The sequence below is a fragment of the Patiria miniata genome, unplaced genomic scaffold (assembly GCF_015706575.1).
Source record: "Patiria miniata isolate m_02_andy unplaced genomic scaffold, ASM1570657v1 HiC_scaffold_21, whole genome shotgun sequence".
In the NCBI taxonomy this organism is placed as follows: Eukaryota; Metazoa; Echinodermata; class Asteroidea; order Valvatida; family Asterinidae; genus Patiria; species Patiria miniata.
This window is the reverse complement of record NW_024037060.1, coordinates 8,162,421-8,183,735: the sequence shown is the minus strand read 5'-3', so window position 1 is coordinate 8,183,735 and position 21,315 is coordinate 8,162,421. Positions and strand designations below refer to the sequence as shown.

Here is a 21,315-nt window from a genome sequence, read left to right as displayed (position 1 = left end):
CTTCAACCTCGTCCCCATGGTGTCGAGCAGTACGCGCCCACCACTACCTGCTCTCTCACCCTGGTATTGGATCATTTGCATGTGCAAGATTTTTGAACACGTATGCAAATTAGGAGTAGTCTGGTACCTGCCTGCGCGTTACATTTGCGTTTGTTTTTGTATGCGGTGTCTGGGGTAAAACAGAATCATTTCGTCGCAGCGCGAGCATGGCGTGAGTTACGAAAACATGATTTTATTTTAATTAAACTGTTACGATCTTAACGAGACAACATGCAGTATCACATTTCATATTAATATTAACAAACTGGAAAGGAAATGAATATTTTCGAGAAGGCGTGGACGAATGATCGCGAAAACACGTACTGCACGTTGTGAATAACAACACCCAGTACACGATATAAATCCATTTCTAGCCAATTTCGGTATCGAATCAGGATGCAGGAAGGAAGTTTCCTATCCAGGGTTTACTATTGGAAACAACGTTGGAAATTGTGAATGTTTGGCTAGCACATGACTTTTTTGATTTTTTTGTATCCTCTATTTTTCTCAACTTTGGTTTAGTTTGATATTTACATCTGCTCGGCAGTCCTACGGTAGCATTAAAAACAAAACAAAGGTCTGTGTAATAAATCCATGAGTTTTTAATAATTGACTATAATCAAAACGAAGTTTCGTTCGATCAATATGACTATACCACGACCATACCATATACCAAAAAAATGTACATTGTAATATGTATATTACATCTTTAAAATAATGTTTCTTTAATAATGTGAACATTCCCCCCCCCAAAAAAAAAAAAAAAAATATAGTAATTCGTTAAATAGGATAACGCAAGAAAACAGGAACACCCATCCATGGCATTCAGGGTAAATGTGTTATTAGGATTTTTTAGCAGATTGTATAACTTTATAAGAAACAATCTCCGAAATCAATACGGATTCCAAATGCAGTAGATTGTTAGTACTATCGCGATGGGGTTTGGGTCCCCACTGCACACGGAGAATAAGGCAAAAATTAAAAAAAAAAAAAACATGTTTAGCGTCCCCACCCGCTTGCTTTTTGGAGGCCGGTGTGGACGGTAATTTTGTCCCCCGTTAAAAGTGTCCGGGGGGACAGAATTACCTAGGTAAAAGTGTCCTCCCGAGCCCGTTAATTTTGTCCCCCTTCAGGTAATTCTGTCCCCTCCAGGTTTTTTTGTCCCCCTAGTTTTGCAACGCAGAAGGCCATTTCTCTATATTGTTTTGATGAATTCACTCTACAAGGTATACATTTTTTTTTACTCCTTAGTCTGCCCTTCATGAAGATGAAAAAAAATAACTTTTTGGTCTCTTTCTTAGATGTGAAATGTGAACACAATGTTTCGATCGATTCGGAGTACGGTGCAGCCCTATCTACGGCGGACGCCTCCTTGATATAACGCCTACTTGGATTGGTCTGCGTTCCCATCGTAGCGCGTAACGAAATTTCCTATTGGATGAATTTCCTTTGTGTAGCAGGATACATTATGTACACATGCGATAAACGCTGCCACAAATCTTGCAGCATGTACTTGCGGCGATGCGCGCTCACGAACACGACTCGTATCATCGCATGGGTGATACTTGCAGCACGGGGACACATTTACCATGGGGGACACTTTCAACGTTGGGCAGGGGGACATATTTACCAGGGAGGGGGACAGATCTACCTAGGTAAATGTGTCCCCCGGACAGATTTACCGGGTTACGAGCCGGTTAATTTGTCCGGGGGGGGGGGACACATTTACCAGGGGGGACAGAATTACCTGCCACACCGGCACTCGTTCTCGGGCAGCAAAGTACTAGTAGTACTCGACATGTCGAATTTGTACTCGATCATCAAAGTACTTGTACTCGAATCGGTTGAATGGCTGGTTAACGGTTGCGGAGAAATTGGCGGCCAGCCGTGACTGGGTTTCTATCTAACTGGGTCTGGGCCGCCTACGTCCACAATGCCATTTGCCGTACTGTGGGCACAATGGCCAATGCCGAATTGTTCCTCAAAATGGTCTTACGATTAACTTGGGTGATTGGAGCAAGGCTGTTTTCCGTACCTCGGTTTCGCGGTCCCTTTGCACGTTGCATGTACCGTCACTGTTCACATTCGCTTGTCAAAAATGGACGGCCTGTGAAGAATTTGTGGCACTTTAGTATGCCCAAGTTGTAAATTGTTCGTGACGAAAAATCACAAAATATGTCGTCTGTATCCACTGTCGTGCAGTCTAAATAGCTTCAGACTTCACAACAAGTACTCGTACTCGGCAGACCTGTACTTGTGCTCGGAAATACTCGTACTCGTACTCATACTCGGCAACCTAAATACTCGGCAGTGCTCGGTACTCGGAAAAAAATACTCGACTACAACACTGATCAAAAGCTATTCAATGATGATTTCTGACAAAGACTCATAGGCTTATTAGTATGTTATTATTATTTATCCCCAGTGTCGGTTACTACACTTGATTCAGTGTATGTGACCGGACTACATTGGTTCAAATCATAAAACGAGTGGAGCAACGTCTGCAATAAAGCTCATCTATTATTCGAACGACCGTGACTGCGACAGCCACAAGTTGATCATCAAGTCGACAGTGTTGGACGTTGATTCGTTTCTTAAAACTTCAAACAACAGTTTTTCCAGAACCTATTTCACCAAATCTTTGCAACAAATTTGTTTGGAACATTTCTGAAAAGCTATTTTTAATAATAAAAGCACGTAAGGTCAAGAGAACTAGATGGGCCTTCGAAGGGGAATCCCCTTCTATTGGATGCTATTGTGAGTTCACAATAACTTTCAACAGCCTCTGTGTGTGGGTTTTTTTCCCTCACCTTAGCCCCCGGGACTATATTGCGAAACTTGTCGTCAAATTCGATCCTTCCGCATACCGCTCAATCATCCATCACAAATGAAGACAGAATCACAAAAAAACGGGAAAAGAAGAAAACAGTGCGTGTCAGTTGCTCAGTACAAAAGGGGTTTATTTGCATTATGGTACAATGCCAACAAATTAGCTGCCAGAGCTTGTTCATCCTGTACTCCAAACTGTTTGACAAAGTTGAAAATTCCATACAATTTCCTTTGATTTCCGCATTCTCAAATACCTCTCACCAGATTTCCTGTAATATGTTTATGCATCTGGCGTTCACGATGGGCCGCATGTTGCCCATTCAATATGGCACTGTATACGGGTAATCCTATACGATAGCACTGTACGGCTTACAATTTCTTGTCAGATTTTACACTGCAGATCAGACGGGGTCCTAAAAACACAGTCCGCGTCGTTACCATTTACAACCTAATCAGGGCTGAGCTGGGCCTTAAGGGAAGTTCAATACCAATTTACCAGCTTGTACTGGTTTGGAATTACAACAATAAACAAAATTGTTAGAGTTGACAAAGTGCCCTGCTAAGTCTTTGGCGCTCAATTTTCGCTGGAGCATGCAAACATATTATTATGGGACGTATTTTCTTTTCATCGGCTGGGGGCGATGATAGACGAGTCTTTATAGATCTATAAAAAGATATCATTTTTGTTAGCAACTGAAGCGTGAATTTCCGGGGCCTGTTTGAATGTTGGTAATTCCAGTTTCAGGATGGCTTTTGTTCACTTGATCAACACTTATTGATTCAATTTCATGTGACGTACCATTTATTTTCAACGGCCAAGTACAAGTACAAACAGCCAGGGTGCGGACTGTTTTATTTCCTGTTCGCGACGAAGACTGCACAGACGTTTTCTCTTCGAGTAGGCGTCTGTCCGGACTGCGCACGAACCATATCTAGTAGATTTGGAAGTAAGAAAGTTGCACTCTGATAAAAGTGACTGACGAAAAGTCTGTGAGATTGTTCGACGTCTGGTTTAGCTTGTTCGGCATCTAGAATGGATGCCGGAAAAAGAGTGAACACATACCTGTTGATGGTGTTCGCCTTTCTGTTGGTTTCATTTGCCAAGTTTCCAGTCAAAGCTCAAACTGAAGGTAAGCATCTCCTATGTCAACCCCCCCCCCCAAAAAAAAACCAGCCTTATGCAGACCCGTTTTACAAGGTTCTCAGTATTGACAGCTTTTGATATCCATGCCACATTTATTTGATAGATATGGCTTTATCGACATTTGTGATTTTTGCCGCTTAGTCTGGCGGGACAGAGAGGGATCATATATTTTACCCAGACGGTTTGAAGAACACGCACTATGTGAAAATATCTACGGGATTTTGCTTGGTAACATGAGAGTACATAATATAGGCAACCTTTTTTTTCAGGAGATGGAAGATTTTACATCTTTTTAAAGGGTGAAATTAGGCGAGAAATATGAGCACAACATGCTTTAATTTTGGGGGTCTGGGTCGGGTATTTGAACTTCTGGAAAATGATGGGGCCATTTTCAATAAAATTGATAACCAAACGTGTTTATACATTAGTGTTACCGTCGGCTTACATAAAGACATGTCATTGAGAAAATCTAAAGTTTGTTTCCGTATGAATGTCGCACTTTGTGCATCATCAGGAAAAAAAGATGAAAGAATGCGAAAAAAAATGATTAACTTTATCCCTTCTGGAAAAAACGTTCACAAAAATAGGCAAGCCTATGTGTCTCTGGCATTTGGTCTAAAAGGTATAATCATTTGGTTCCAATTTTTGGGCCAGGGGGCCGGCGAGGTTTCAGCAAGTCTTTAATTTCTAAGTGGGAATTCGCAAGTAACTTCGGTATTCCATCAAGATTTGCCGATTTTTCTTTCGGGATAAAACATTCTTCGTATTCATATACAAGCATAGCGGAGTACCAGCAAACTTGAAGAGGTTATCGTGTTCTGACGCATAAAATTTTACATAAAAACCTTTGGACAGCGAAAGGTTAATTTCGGGTGTCTTGTGTGTCAAAACTTTTGTGTGAACGAAAGTTTCACTCTTTTCGATTGCACGAAAAATTGCAAAGAATGCCGCCGATTTCGTTACCACGTCCTCCATAGCCTTGGTGCATTCTGCCGCGGTTATCCCGGAAAAAAAATCGTCGAATCTTGTCGTGCACCAGACTATTTTGGAATACCGAATTGGTTTTTTGTCATTTTAGTAGCTAAATATAAAAAGATGCAAATGTTTCTAAATTGAGTTAAAGGTATACGCTTTTTTATTGCCCAAATTAATGCATGTTTGAACACTTCAACCAACCATCCAAATGGTTTGGTTTTAAAACCGGGCTTTTGCAGTTGGAGTTTGAATCTTGTGTGTCTCATTTTGCTTTCGTTGTCGGTCTTTGTAATGCCTTTATAAGTGGGCTTCCACCTTTGTAAGCGAATTTTATATTGATCAAGATTGAACTTTCACTAGTGAGCACTACTTGTATAAGCATTATTGTTGAAGCTGTTAAATCTGTTCCAATTTTAGTTAAACTATGTCGCAATAGACTATATCGTTAAAGAGACCGGGCCATCGGGGAGTGTTTAAAATTGATTTCTTGGTCAATTTTCACTACTTAACTTCGTTTCAGTCTGAGGTATAAAGTTTTTTATTCCGATCGTGTCATTCGTGACAAATAGACGGAAGAAGTTTGAAACTAAGCATGTATTTCGACCAATAACTATTCAGTATACCGTGGTCGAGTAAACAATATTTTGCGTTACTTATTGAAGTTTGATTAATATGCTTTTTCGACACCCAAAAGTGCCCCGGCCGCGATTTTTTCCCCCCCAAACGACATAAGCAAATAGGGTGAACGCTATGAGGTTTTGGACTTTACTTCGCTAAAAACATGAAGAAAAAAAGAACAAAAGGACTTTATTTCCCTTTCAAAAAAATACTCCAAAGCCGCAAATTAGAAAAGAAATGAAAATGTGGTTTTGAACTCACACTCTCCGATTTCAAAACCATGGCATTATCCAGCTGAGCCATCGGAGTGCTCGACAGCAAGGCGTGATTCATGGCATTATATACCTGCGTGTACGTATAATAAAAGTAGAGTGCCTCAATAACTATCCATAACGATGTCGTTTGGGAAACATAATTCGCGCACCGGCCATTAAGGAAGAAGTCCATTCTAGACCTTTCACAATAACAGTTGGAACGAAAACTTCTGGCAAGGATCAGAAAACGATAATGAATACTTCGGTAAACACAGCACAATAACAAAATGGTGTTGGCCTATTATACACGAAATCGAAGGTTTCCGGAAAGCGTTCGGTACCAATGAAACTGGTCACGTCCCTGGAGCAGGAAATATTTTTATGTAAATGTTTCTGCTTGCGCGCCAGGCCAGCGCTGACGCCTACTCTGCTGACTTGCGCAACTAGCTCCAGATGGGCCTAATTAATTCTGGGCTTTCAAGTGTGAAGCTGGGCCATTGAAATTGTTTTCGACGAAACAGTTTAGTCGGATGGCGACATGATTGGTGACTACGAATTGGCGGCACTTATTACTAAAAATGCCCGTGCCTTCGTAGGTCTGTCATCCGATGAAAACATTTGCACACCTGATTGTTGTGTCATGGCAAAATATTGGATGCAATATGTCGTTTCAATGCAACGTGTTTTTTTTAAGGTTTTCCTTACATGTCTTTCACGGTTTCTGTCAACTTTCGAGATTCTTGTATCAAATATTACAAAATCATGGCACGACCTCCACTCACCAACATGAAATGACAACATTCAGTTAGCATTGCTCTGAGGAAAGGCGAAAAACCCAATAAAAACACCCATCCTTCTTGGAAAAAATTGGGAAAATTTCCTTCCGGCCCCTAAATAGGCGAAGTTTTCTTATGGACCGCGGAGCAGTTTATTCGTGAGGCATTATGAAGTTTGAAATGAGCTTTGATCATACCGCAAAGTACAATTGTAATTGAAAACACTCCCTTCAAAACAATGAACTATTGTTGAAGTAGCATGTTACTACCAAAGCATACATGCAAACTCAGTTAATCTAGTAATTTTAATTCGCTCTTTTCACACTCCGCCATTGGGCATGCAGAGCCTCGATCTGGCAACTTTACACAATAAAAATAGCCGGTTCAGTGATCTGAACCCCGACACGGGAATCACTGAACCGGCTGTATTTTATTGTGTAAAAAAACCAGATCGAGGCTCTGCATGCCCATGGCGAAAATGTGAAAAGAGCAACCTCGTCCCTAGTGCTTACTTTATTCCACCCACGCTTCCAATAGTAAACCCTGGATAGGAAACTTTCTTCCAGTATCCTGATTCGATACCGCAATTGGCTAGTAATGGATTTTTATCGTGTATTTGGTGTTATTATTCACAACGTGCAGTACGTGTTTTCGCAATCATTCGTCCACGCCTTCTCGAAAATACTAATTTCCTTTCCAATTTGTTCATATTAATTTGAAATGTGATACTGCATGTGTTGTCTCGATAAGATCGTCACAGTTTAATTAAATAAATCGTGTTTTCGTAACACACGCCCGTGCTCGCGCTGCGACGAATTGACTCTGTTTTACCCCAGACACCGATACAAAAACAAACGCTATTGTAACGCTCATCCAGGCACCTGTTCCTCATCGTCCTGCTCGACACCCTGGGGACGAGGTTGTGAAAAGAGCGCTACCACTTTTCTGTTTCTGTTTCTGTTTCTGTTTCTGTTCCATAAACGTACAAACACCTAAGGTTGTCGACGTACGTTGGTCAGGGTCGATCAGGTGCGCAGCAACTAAATTCTTGATTGGGTTTTGGAAGCCATGCAGGTCTTGAGTGTTGATGTTGTCCAGTGCCAGTTTGAAAGTCTTAATGTCAGGTGAAGAGCGGATGTTTGGGTGAAGTTGATTCCATTCTAGGATGGTCTTTGGGTACATTGAGTAACGAAAGCAGTCCTTATTTGTGGTGATGACTCTATATGAGAAAGGTCCAGTCTGTCTAGTAGAAACCCCCCTTGATGAGTTGACGATGTTCAGATAATCTTTCATATTACTCGGTGTAAGCCCATGGGTTTCTTTGTAGAGTGTGACTAATCGAACTTTGGTCCGTCGATCTTGAAGAGTGTCCCATTTGAGTTTATTCATCATTGCTGAGATGCTTGACTCCCTGCTGTAGTCTTGCATAACAAATCTAGCTGCTCTGTGTTGAATGCTTTCTAATTTCTTTTTATCCGACGCATGATGAGGATCCCAAATGGCGGAACAATATTCTAGCCTTGGTCTGACTAGTGTCTGATACGCAATGGACTTGGTATTACTGTTGCAGTGGTGGATGTTTCTCTTGAGTAGCCCGAGCATACGATTGGCTTTAGAGATGATCTGATCAATGTGAGTGGACCACTTGAGATCATTACTGAGTTCAACCCCCAGGTCGGGATGGTGTTTAACCTCTAGTAGTTTGGCATTACCCATGTGATAACTGGAGTCGACTGAGTTCGTCTTGTGGGTGATCTTCATGGTGTGACACTTGGAGGCATTGAATGACATGTGCCAATCTTTTCCCCATTTTTCAAGTGTGTTCCTGTTGAAGAATGCAAGGGTCTGCTGCAGTTTTTATTTCTCGGTACATGACACAGTCATCTGCAGAGAGTCTCACATGCGATTTGATGTTCTGTGGCAGATCGTTAATGTATACTAAAAACAGGAGAGGACCCAGCACTGTCCCCTGTGGAACCCCAGAAATGACCTTCGACTTGTTTGAAGAAGTGCCCTCCAAAACAACTTGCTGGTGACGTTGAGTGAGAAATGAGTCAATCCATTTCAGAGCATTGTTCCTGATGCCGATGTTGTGGAGTTTTGATTTGATTCAACAGTACACTGTACTGTATGGAGAAACAAGGCAGTTACAACAGGCGCGGCTCTAGAACCAATATTTTGGGGGGGGGGGCTAGCAGGGTGGATCCATCATTTTTTTCAGGGAGGCGTGCTGAAATGTAGACCGGTTATATTAACTACAAATGCTACCTTGTGACGACTATTTCTTTAGGGGGAGACCGTTCACATGTACATCACAATCCTTCTTTTTGCTAATGCAATTTCTTTTTACGGAATTTATTATGAGGGGGCTAGACTAAATTTTTTTTTTGGGGGGGGGGGCTAAAGCCCCCCCCCCCCCCTAGAACCACGCCTGAGTTACAACCTTTAAAAAAATGCGACCCCTTTTTTTCATGAAATTTCTAATGGAAAGTTGCTTTTTGTGTTTTGTTTTGTTTTATTTCATTTTTCATTTTTGACTCTACCGACAACTATTTTGGAAAGCATAGGGAAAGTTTTCGAGACTTGTTTGCAAGCCGCGTTTTATCAACAGAGGGCGCTGTATATAAAACATGGCAGCCTCCATGCATCAGCACGTGAGAATAATGGACCAGACGTTTTGTCTAGAAGCCTTCTCGCCTCTAGTCTTAGAACATGTGGCACTACTCCCATGTGGCACAATTGCAGAATACCCCGCCACCCGATCTATCCACCTCGTAGCCGGCTACGACATGTACGAGGTCACGGTTGATTGACCTCAATAAACATTCTCAGCGCTACTTGAATGTACTATGCGTCATGCTCCATTGCACTCCCACTTCGTGACCGCGTAGCCGCCAACAGGGTAGTTGGTTTGGACTTAGAATTTTTTCAGCAACTCCCATTCCTTTTGTGTTGCTTCGTTCTCAAGCATATTCAAGGGGACTCCCACTCCGTAGCCTCGTAGCCGCCAACAGGGTGGTTGGTTTGGACTTAAATTTTTTTCAGCAACTCCCATTCATTTTGTGTTGCTTCGTTCCCAAATAATGGACCCCCACTCAGTGTCCGCGTACATGGCGTAGCTGGCAATAGACTTGAATTGTTTCTTTTGCAGTGATTCCAACCTCGAAGCCAGTGATTTTAGGGGTGTATTTCCGAGTGGCGGGGTATTCTGCAATTACTCCCATTTTGGTAATTTTTGAACAGTTTCTTGGGGTAGAAATTACGATTTTCCTATGCGGTTTAACGTTACCATATCCCATGTTAATGAGCAGGCCGGTTGGTTGGTTGGTAGTGGTACGGTGGTGCCGTGTAGCGCAAATTGCGTGCTCTCGGTACATCGCGTGGTGATCGCCATCTTTTTTTCGTGTTGCGTTTTGTCGTTGTCATCGTCATTTTAACCCCAGATTTCCCTCAAAAATTCAAAACCTTGCCCTTTATTTGTGACATACCTAGCTGTGTATGTTCTTAATGTCGCCAACTACTACTACTAGTTTGGCATGTTTGGTAACTCAAATAATTTAAAACTAAAGTAGATTTTATTCCCTCACTAAAATAGAGCCGGGCCCGTAGATACACGATTGCCATAATGTAAACCATGTGTTAATGAATGTTTTTTGATTGCCATATATTTGCAGGTGGCTACGATCTGGTTTTTGTAACCAACCTGGAAAATCCTCCATCTATTTTCGTCGCTCCGGCCGACACCTTCAATTTCACCCTCATCCCCGGCTTTGATGATCATGAACACGTTCTTCGCCCAGTTGCCATTGACTATGACCCTGTGGACGGCATGGTGTACTGGACGGATGTGCAGCGTTCAAGCATCACTCGTGCCTTTGTGGATGGGACAGGCTCGGTAGTTCTCTTGAGAGATCTTAGTCGTGAGTTACTTTCCATTATGATTATTTATATATGGAGGACTCAAATTTAAAAAAAAATTATTCCAGTTGGTTCGTCGATGTTAATGTGTTTTTCTTGAATTATTTGCGCTATGTAATAAGGTAAAGTTGGTATGAAAGGGGCATTATGGCCCGAAATTCCAAAAAAGTTCATGTTTTGGATTGTTTACTTACACTATTTAAAAGATCTAGTTGAAAGGAAACTAACCTTAAATGTCTTTCTGTTCCTGAGAAAAGCCAAAAAAATATACGCGGTTGTTTACATTGGACACATCCAAGTTCATTGTATGCCTACTTTTCCTGTCGTTTTCATTTAATGTATGATACACGTTGTTTGTGTCACATACATAACACAGCACCAACGCACAAATGTGGTTTCTTACACGTCCGTAGAAGGCGAACACTTTACGGCTGGAATCACAACTACATGTAGCACTGAACAGCCTGAGTTTTGGGGTTCGCAAAAATGGACACCGAAATTCGTTCTCGCACGAATAACAAATGGATAACACAAAAACGCCCAGTTTTAAAGGATAGTTGTGTGGATGTTTAGGCCGAGTAAAAAAAAAAAGTTTCTCGTCTGGGTTTTTGAAAAATAGGAGGAAGAGGGGCATTTTATTTTTTATTTTTTATTTTTTTTCGAGATGGCCACCATTTTAAAATGTCCTGCAACCGTTGGTGTTTCCACTGTTCAAAGACACTTTTAAAATGAAAGACAAGTTGGACAAGAGAACTGAACATATTTACAGTGTCTTTTAGAGTTGTATTGGTCTACCAAGAACAGTTTTAGATGCATTTGCTTTAACCGCCAAAAGTCGTGAGCGAATTCTTTAAACACATGCTCCAGCGTGAGCTTGTCTCATACCGGTTGCATTCTGGCTTTGAAGTCAGCATTTACCGCATACAGTAAGGCAGACAGATTCCGGTTGAATTTTCAAACGACTGTAGTCTAAAACTATCAATAGTCATACATGTACGTAGTCTGGTTCCCTAGACCTGAAAATTATTCCTGATGCTCACGTCTCAGCCTCGACTCCATGGGCGCGTAGATTCATCAGGAATAGTCAGAATCTTTTGGTCTGGGAACCAAGTGGGTGAGTTTTGTTGCAAACTCGCCATGCTCGCACTGTCGAAGGGGTAGCGATCACACGTCGATATTATGTGGTGTACAAAGTGACCGACAGAGTCTACACTGGAAACTTCGACCCACATATTTCGCAAGTATTTATTTTCCGATGAATTTGTGGACTTTTGCAATGTTTTCACTGCATTTTTCAAAAGTAAAAAATAATAAAAAAAATCCAGGCGGCCTCCAAAAAGGAAGCGGATGGGGACGAGAAACTTTTTTCTTTTTTTTTACTTTGCCTTATATCCTACTTTTAAATGTTCTTTCCGATTAACATCATTTCGTTCAAAATGTGTTTTGTAGCCCAATTTGGCGTTTTCCAGGACGTAATGTATTTCATTTTAGTTATTGGAAGATGGAAATCGGACTGGTTTTTTCCATATTAAATTTAAAAAGGCCTTGATTTTATCTTGTTTTTCATCAGAACCTGAAGGATTAGCTCTTGACGTGGAGAATCGTGTGATGTATTGGACCGATACCGGCAGTGATCTCATTGAGAGTGCTACGTTGGATGGGCAAGAAAGATCCGTGGTTTTCAATTTGACAAATTCGTCCGTCGGAGCCGTGGAACCCAGGGCAATTGTTGTAGAGGTCACGAACGGGTAAAGGATGATCCATAATTGTTTTCTCCTTTGACTCAAACGCTCCATAAAAATTAAATACCAAAAGATATCACTATCATCCCAACATCATGAGGTCGTGGATTTTGAGTCCCACACAACTGATTTTTTGCCAGGAAGCTTCAAGTCAATGGAATAGTTGCTTGCAGACAAGCGTATATGTTATTCATGCAGATTTGGCGATTAATTACACAAAACAAGATTGCATCTTGCCATCAAGATTCTGAGTAATTACATTTAAGCGTGCGCCTTCTAGGGTCTACCTTGTACATGTAATACAAAACCGTGGCATCCAAATTGACCAATCAACAGCTTAGTCCACATTTCTGATCGAAATGACGTCATGGTTTCTAAACTCCAATTGGCTGGTGCCGGGGGTCGCATAAAATGTGGATGCTAGGATATGCCAGACTTTCGTACCATGGCTCTGCACACGTGACTGTCTGAACATGCTGAACCTCAGACTATGAAGCTTCCTGATTATGGTGAATTCAAACTTTGTGCATTTACTAAGAGCACAAAATGAAGGGACTATGTACATGTTGTTTATAATAAACCCTCTTGCACAATCTTGCATCCATCAAATTTCCTCTAAGTAAGTCAACTGCCTGCATTTCTATTATTTTTGAAAGGCTGCTCTTCTGGACGGATTGGGGTTCCTCACCAAAGATTGAACGCGGAAACACCAATGGAACCTCCCGAATGACGCTGGTTAATTCTGGACTTTTGTCTCCAAATAGCATTATATTGGACGTACCAGGTACATACACAAATATAATGTGCATTTACTTTAACATTTATGCACACAAAACTGCCAATAGCACAGTATGGTTTAAAAAAAAACCCAGCAAATTGTGTTAAACGTTGAAATATAATGCTTTTCACTACTCCCTGTGGGGGAGTGTGGCCTAGTGGTTAGGGTTCGTGACTCATGATCAGAGGGTCAGGGGTTCAAATCCAGCTGCTTGTCATATGTTGTCCTTGGGCAAGCCACTTCACCCCCATTTGCCCCTCTCCACCCAGGAGTATAAATGGGTACCGGCTTTAGCCGAGGAGTAACCTGCGATGGACTAGCATCCCATCCAGGGGGAGTAGAAATATTCTCAGTCGTTTATAAACGCTGGCCTGATAGGCCACATTGGCTTGACAGACTTTACTTACTTTTTACTACAGTTGTGCAAGTTCCAAATGTGGAATATTTTTTATCGTTTTTCAGGTGGAAGAATGTATTGGTGTGATGCTGGCTTAGACCTCATCGAATCCACTGACTTTCTGGGCCAAAACCGCATCTCCATTGCTTCCTTTTCATCAGATAACATCAATCCCTTTGACATTGCATTATACCGAGGGAGTTTGTACTGGACAGACTTCAATTATGAAACAATCATCAAGATTACATTAGAACCTATAGGGGTTTCATTGGTTTCATCAAGCGACTTAACAAAACCATTAGGACTACACATTCACTTGGGTAAGTATCAACATAATTAATTGTAATAATATAGTTAGTGATTTAAAGCACATTAAAACCCTAATCCTGCTGAATCCAACAGTCTGTTGGATTGAGCAGTAAACCCCTTGTGTTCCTGATGCAAAATTTTGGATTCGCAGGCAACTGAACCGCATTATAACGCCAAGTTGGACTCTATTGGATCTAGCAGACAATTGAAAATGAGGCACAGTTGGATTCTGGTGGACTCTGTTGGATTTAGCAGGGTAGTCCTGAGAAAATAATTGGGGGTTAGGGTTAAGTTATGATAACCCCTTCTCCCTGGGCCCACAAAACACTAGCTTCACTGTCTCAGCTCTGTGGGGATTATCAAGTTAGATGTACCAAGTTTTTAGGTGCAGAACTATATTCTGTTGTGGCAAAGTGTCTTTCCCAGGGACACACACATACAGACACGCCACAATCTTACAGGCTGGGCTCGTACCTTATAGAATTTTCAGAATGAAACTGTAAATTGGTACAGTGTTCCAGGTTCGAATCCCGCTCTGGCCAGTATCCCTGTTGAACCTTATCAATGGAATCACAGCCAGTTATCAACTGGATACTGACCTCAAAGGTAAGGGATTCACCAGATAATGTTACATTGGGCTCAGTCAACGACAAACATCCCAAATCCTGGTATAAAAAGAGCCCAGGCGTTTAAAAGAGAAAATCTTCTCATGCATGTCATGTACAATATACCTAGAGTGACTTTTATTGTACATTACTTTTTCTGCTAAACATACCGTCACCAAATTAGGTGCCCAATGTTTAATATTTCTGAAAATATTCCTTGTTTTGTAGACACTTTTGCAAATCACAATTGCGTAGACAACATGCCTTGCAGGGCAGGCGAACGTTGCCGTCAGTTCCATGACCACTACCAGTGCATCTGCAAAGATGGCTTGGCGGGAAATAACTGCCAACTGGGTAAGTTTCAAGTTCATTTCATTCTGTGATAAACGATGTACTTAATGTAGTTATTAGATTTCACTTTATTTGATTGCCAAGACAGATTTATGAAAAAGAGAAAAATGTGCTTGGTATTCTAGACAGTAAAATGAGTTGAAATATAATCAGAAACATAGTTATAATTGTGGATTAATCAGTCATTATGGAACAGTGAGAAATAATGTTGAAATTTAAATTGGAAATTTAAAAACGGTAGTATTGATTGCCTTAACCTTTCCCAACGCACACATATTTTCAATAAATATATTATCTAGTGTAACCTTCCTTTTTTTGGTCGTTTAAATTGGTGCACAAAAACTGGAAATCCTGAATTATGGGGCTATACATGTACATATGTGGGCTCTGTGTGTGTCCAGAGAGGATGGCCTGGACTGGTCACTTGTGGTTTAGCAAACTGCCTTGAGGTAAACCAGATAATGTTCCAGTGGGTAGAGTAAAAGATAAACAACAAAACCTGGTATGGAAAAGGCCCTGGCTTTTGAAAGGCAAAATCACCTCATGCAAATCACAAAAATGTAGAATAAAATTAATGTTTCAGTAGACCCTGTTATGTTCTACTTGTAATTTTCTGTTTATTGCGTTGTACCACACAGCTAATCCATGCAGTGGCGTACTTTGCTCTAATGGAGGATCGTGTTTCTTGTCTTCAAGTAAAGACAATGCGTATTTCTGCGGGTGTCCTGAAAGATACCTTGGGGCCAACTGTGAAGTATTTGGTACGTACACAAAATAGATGTCAAGGCCCGTTCGAATTGGGGCAACTCCCATGGTACTGCATGTGTAGTGTCTCTGCTGTTTTTGAATGTTAACCAAGAAATATGGTTGTTTTTTATAAATTGATATTTTCCTCACGCTGTTGTGATTTGAATGCAGGCACGAATTGAAATTCTGCATTTCGATAAAACATCATCAGCTTTAAATAATTTCTAAAGCAACCTTTTTTTTAATTCACAAATAAAATTGTTTTGGGCTGAAAACGATGTATTTGGTGTGCGCAAATAAACCTCAGCTACATCTAGTCGGCATGAAAAGGTTTTTTTTCACCTACTAATATCCCTATGTTGAAATGGCATGTAATCGGAAGCAGATGTATATGTATTTTTTTTCTGAGGCTTACGCTTTAAAGACATATCATCATTTTATATCATTATGATATAATTATGAATATTCATGTCTTCCTTTTCTTAGATGATCCCTGCACAAGTAACCCCTGTTGGAATGGAGGAAGTTGTCTTGGTTCGTCAGCTGGGTTTACTTGTGCTTGTCCCCTTGGATTCATCGGAATATTCTGTGAATCGCAGAGCCGTAAGTATAGCGCCTCGGCCTCATGCGAGTGTGCTTAGGCAACACACTTTGTAACTCATTGCTTGTCCCTGCCCAGGAGTAAATGGGTACCTGTGAGGGCTGTTTGTGTATTACATTTAGCCATACCAGTGGTGCCTACATGTTACCATTGAGCTGTGTACTGCTTTGGGAGCTGAGGTGGTCTTTGGAATGCTTCCATGGGCCTTCTCAGCAGGGGTAATAATATTTCATTACTCCGCGAGAACTTGTTTGGTTGATATGTGCGTTATACTTTTGTTTTTGTTGAACTCTTCGGTCAACTTTGATAGGAGCGTTTTTAGCTTCAGAAATCTGCCAGGGGGGAAGGAAACTAATTATGACTGCACTTAAACTTGCTCTAAAAGGGTTACGGGGAATCATACCCATATTTTTGTTTTACTGAGTCTGACTGAGTTTTTAGACTGATATCGTAGAAATTGGAATATAGTCACACAAATTAAGTAATTAATCTTTTCCTATTTACCCTTCATTTCCATTTAGATCCTTATGACTTGGTATTTGTGACCGATCTGAATCCTCCAGGGATTTATGTCGCGCCCACAGACACCTTCAATTTCACTCTCATCCCGGGTTTAAATGGTAGCCATAGCAACATAAGTCGACCAGTCGCCATTGGCTACGACCCAGTAGAGCGCATGGTGTTTTGGACCGATGTCGCCTTGTCGACTTTAAGCCGTGCCTTTTTGGACGGGAGTGGAGTGGAAGTTCTCTTCACGGATCTACAGAGTAAGCCAATTTTATGTCATGGTTTGTTTTTGCTCCTCCCAGAGGGCCACCCTATTGTCCCCTTTGACTGACTGACTCCCCCCCCCCCCCTCCCTCCCCGACTGACTCCCCTACAGACTGACTGGCTGACTCTCCCCCCCCCCCCCAACTCCCCGACTGACTCCCAGACAGACTGACTGGCTGACTCCCCCCCCCCCCCCAACTCCCCGACTCCCCGATTGACTGACCGACTGACTGGCTCATTGCCGTAACTTTGGACCTGGGCAGTGCTATTGTATAGGATTTACCCTATCCGGCTCAATGTGTAGAGGGAATGTGTGGAAAGACCGTGTTAGCTATTCTGATTCAATGAAGCTAGGCGGACATATACCTGGCTTTGGCGGTTCGTAGGACGCAGACAGTTGCTGGATGTAGTGATTGATTACCATGAGAAGTTGTCCCTATACTGCGATCCTTTTGTGCCCGAAACCGCCCCGAACTTGCGTATTATTATATACATGCAGCTACAATTTTGAGTATTCTGGAACCAGCTTTACAAGGTTTGCCTGGTCTTGTTTTTTATCAATTTTTGAGAGTTTTCTTGCCATTTCCTTTTAGCTCCAGATGGTTTGACTGTTGATGTTGAGAATCGTGTGATGTATTGGACAGATACTGGCAGTGATCTGATCGAGAGAGCTACTTTGGATGGTCGGGAACGATCAGTGGTTCTCAACTTGACAAATGCTTCCCTCGGAGATATACAACCAAGGGGAATTGTAGTCGACCCTGCTAACAGGTACATACGTGAGGCTCACCATACCATTGGACCAGTTCAGATTTTGCCACTGGGGCCAAATTATTTGGTTTATGTTGAGGTGGGGGTGACTGATTCCCTGACTCCCACTTCATTCTTCTCTTACAGTAATTTGTACTGGACTGACTGGGGTACTGCACCAAAGATTGAACGATCTGGCACAGAGGGCTCAGGTCGTCGCGTACTCATCGATACGAACTTAATGTGGCCGAATGGTATATCCCTTGATCTGGAAGGTAAATCTTTGTGCATGTTTTCCTTCTTGAATGGTTCCATGGGGCATAATGGGACATATTTTCAATGACACACACCCTGAGAATACTACAGATTGCCACAATTATTGCCCGATAGGTCCATGACCCTGTGAAAATCTTTTTCCTAACTTGTTATGTAAATGAAAACAATGTTGGCCTTCCAGAATTTTGAGAACTCACATGAGTTGGATGGTTTTGCCAGAATAAAGAAAGGGGAAGCTTAACATCAGGCACTTTCAAGTTTGTTGCTGTTAAAAAATGTAAATTTTACCATAAAAATGTTTGGTTCCTGCAAGGTTGTTGATTGTAAAGGATTGGGTTCCCCATGATATGCATGAAAAGAACTTGTGATTTTTAATAAATGTGGAATTGAAAATGGCGTCATTTTTTTCCCAAGATGTGGTACTTGTCAACACAGAAAGCATTGCCTTTTCCCTTCCCCAAACAGAGATGCCACTTTTCTTGTTTTAGCTGGAATTTCGTGTTTTTTTTAAATTGCACAAAAATCCGTGTTTTTTTTTTCAGCCGTCAAAATACACTGGAAAAAGAGGAGAAAAACTGTGGAAATACGTTGATTTTTACCTTGTTAATAAAAGCGCTCTTGAGTTTAGTACATTTAGGTGCACGCATGGCACAACGTTGTTTGTTGAAGTAGTCTTTAAAACAAGTCTTTGTTGTTGCCGAGCCTGCATGCGATACAGGCGGCCAATGTACTTGCTCGCAGTATACAATAACGCCTTGCGCGTGCTTCAATGCGTGTGGGTGTGTTATGTGCTCAGCACACGTAGCGTTCAGCCTGGAAATCAAGTCTATCATTTCAGCTATCGGTGGTTTCCGATCGCAGTGATATATGTGAATACAAAAAACGCCAGGTACCAACTATGTTTTCGACGCGCACATCGCATATAGTGCAAAGGTCATGTACACCGGTGGCGTTGTGGAATCATGCACGTTTCGTGTCAAATATTACGTTGGAAATTCGGGTAGGTAGGATAAATAATAGGACTATGGCAAAAGTCAAAAGTGATTGAACGAACCGACAGCTTAAAGACCATAGAAGCAAAAATAAATGGAACTGGGCTTGGCTACAAGAGAAAGATGACAATGGGGACTTTGTGTCGGAGTGGCTTTTTCACAAAAACAAAAGTTCCGTTTTTTCAAGCAGCTCTTCCGTTTTTTTTTCAAGCAGACCCAGTTCTGTTTTTTCAAGGAAGCAGACCCTGTGGCATCTCTGCCCAAAAGTGAACATATTACATGTACCTTAAAATGTCCTGTCGTTCTTCAGGGGGAAGGATGTACTGGTGTGAAGCTGGTTTCGACCGCATCGAGTACTCGGATCTCTTAGGCCAGGGTCGGACTGTTCTTGTCGACCTCACCAGTCTCGGCATTCATCCATTTGATCTCTTTGTCTACTATGACTTCATTTACTGGTCTGACTGGACATCATCCAGCATTTTGCGTGTTGAGGCTTCGGGACGGCTGATGGGGAATCACGGCTCGCAAAGCTTTGGACGACCTGGAGGGATTCACATATTTAAAGGTAATTGAACCTTTTAATTACCGCATGTTTTTAGTAGTGCTACACTGTAATTCAATTCAATTCAGTTCAATTCAATTCAATATTTTAAAGTGAAATTCGTTTTCCCAGTGTGCACATAAAAACAGTATACATATAAAACACTTCAGGATTACATTACACAAAAACAATTATGGAAAAAAAGGAAGTATGAAATACCAGTTAGTCCCTACTTTCGAAAAAACTTTGAAAACAAAAAGGTAAGAATCTATAAATTAAGCTTATTATTGTATTGACCTATTGCCGTTTGCAAGTTAGCCACGCCCCTTTGACAACCCTATGGAATTTTTGTACACTAACTTTTGTTTGTCTCAAATTTTGCGTGTTCCGCGTCCATTTTTATATCATGTAATTGGACAATATTTCACAAGCTGCGTTGACACGATTCTAACGCGATTCTACTGCGATAGGTCAATTGGCTACTTACCACTAATTGTAATGCTTTTAGCGCTTTCCATCATATCAACAATCTCAAAGCACTGTAATACCCCCGTTCATCAGACCTCACGGCAGCTGATATCAGAACAGCACATTGGCCCTCTGCCCTCAACAATTTTGAAAACCATTATGGCAGCTTCGCCGTTCTAGTTTTGATTTTTTATACTTTCAGCCAATATTTGCCAACAAATGGTTTGCCAGCATGGGGGACACTGCGAACTGTATTCATAGTGGATTTTGTTTGTATTGGAAAAGAGACATGGATCAAGTAATTATTAGATTGTATATATATTTTTTTTAATATTAAGCAGGGCCTGACATTTGATCCTTTCAAAATCTAAAACGGTATGTTCTTTTTGTTGTTTGTTTGGTTTTTCAGACAATCTTCCTCCTACTTTCACCACCGGTTGCCCGAGCAACATACTTCGTCTTGCTGACAACAACCAGAGGTCTGTCCCCGTGTCGTGGCCCGACTTGAGAGCCTCCGATCCCAGTACACCATTGCTATGGAGCTCCACTCATCAACCCGGTGACATGTTCTCAGTCGGAGGGGTTACCATGGTAACATACACAGTGACCGACCAAGCCGGCAACGCTGCTAGTTGTAACTTTACTGTGACGGTGACTGGTACGATTTATTTTTTAAACTTTTTACAATTATCAATTATTCGGGTATCATTTCTTTTTTGAGCTAGCGGTGAAGCAGTACATTTTTTTCTTGTGATACTCTGTATTTAGGGGTTGGCCTTGACTGTCCATCCAATGTCACAACTGTCACCAATCCTGGCATGTCTGTTGCCAATGTGTCGTGGGCGCTTCCCAGCGTCACTTTCAACGGTCCCCAACAGCCAGTCAATTCATAAAACCGTGCTCTCGCCTCTCGGGCGGTTACGGACACATCAATGTATAAGTAGGCAGTGCAGTTTTGGGTGCTTCACTATTTGCTAACTTGCATCTTTTTAAATTCAAACTGCCTATTTAGCGGTGGATCTAGTGTGCCCAGCAAATTTCACAGTCGATGCGAAGCCAGGTTCCACCAGAACCAGTGTGAACTGGATGGAACCGGTTGTAACTGGATGGGACGGACCAACCAACTTCACCTCAAGCCTCAGTCCTGGCGTTGAACTCCAGATAGGTAGCCATGTTGTCAACTACCGGCAGCAGTTTGAGTATGGCCTGAATCTGAATTGCTTGTTCTCGGTTCAGGTTATCGGTGAGTGAGATTTTTGTTTGTTTTTATTAGGGTACTGTTAAATTTTTTTTTATTATATTTTTTAAACATCGTACCTTGCCCATATAACATGCTTTCACAACCAAATCTTGCAGTTCCCCCTTCTTGTCACAACATGGGACGCCACGATCATTCAAATATTTCTTCAGTTTCGTCGACTCAGATCAATCTGC

The 21,315-nt window shown here is 41.6% G+C and overlaps 1 protein-coding gene across 2 annotated transcripts in view; it reads left to right on the top strand.

The window, feature by feature from the left end:
- The first annotated feature begins 3,685 nt into the window (after positions 1 to 3,685).
- The window catches only part of LOC119729609, a 30,126-nt gene continuing 12,496 nt past the window's right edge, over positions 3,686 to 21,315 (top strand). Inside the window, exons 1-14 of one of the 2 annotated variants that reach the window (XM_038202244.1) lie at positions 3,686 to 3,998; positions 10,310 to 10,555; positions 12,124 to 12,301; positions 12,952 to 13,079; positions 13,536 to 13,790; positions 14,613 to 14,738; positions 15,374 to 15,496; positions 15,969 to 16,085; positions 16,605 to 16,850; positions 17,448 to 17,625; positions 17,752 to 17,879; positions 19,183 to 19,437; positions 20,291 to 20,539; positions 20,894 to 21,124. In XM_038202244.1, the coding sequence (XP_038058172.1) occupies positions 3,902 to 3,998; positions 10,310 to 10,555; positions 12,124 to 12,301; positions 12,952 to 13,079; positions 13,536 to 13,790; positions 14,613 to 14,738; positions 15,374 to 15,496; positions 15,969 to 16,085; positions 16,605 to 16,850; positions 17,448 to 17,625; positions 17,752 to 17,879; positions 19,183 to 19,437; positions 20,291 to 20,539; positions 20,894 to 21,124 (2,557 nt within the window). In that variant the 5' untranslated portion in view covers positions 3,686 to 3,901. Of the gene's footprint in view, positions 3,999 to 9,606; positions 9,654 to 10,309; positions 10,556 to 12,123; positions 12,302 to 12,951; positions 13,080 to 13,535; positions 13,791 to 14,612; positions 14,739 to 15,373; positions 15,497 to 15,968; positions 16,086 to 16,604; positions 16,851 to 17,447; positions 17,626 to 17,751; positions 17,880 to 19,182; positions 19,438 to 20,290; positions 20,540 to 20,893; positions 21,125 to 21,315 lie in introns of those variants that run through there. The other variant, XM_038202245.1, reaches the window with a different exon arrangement.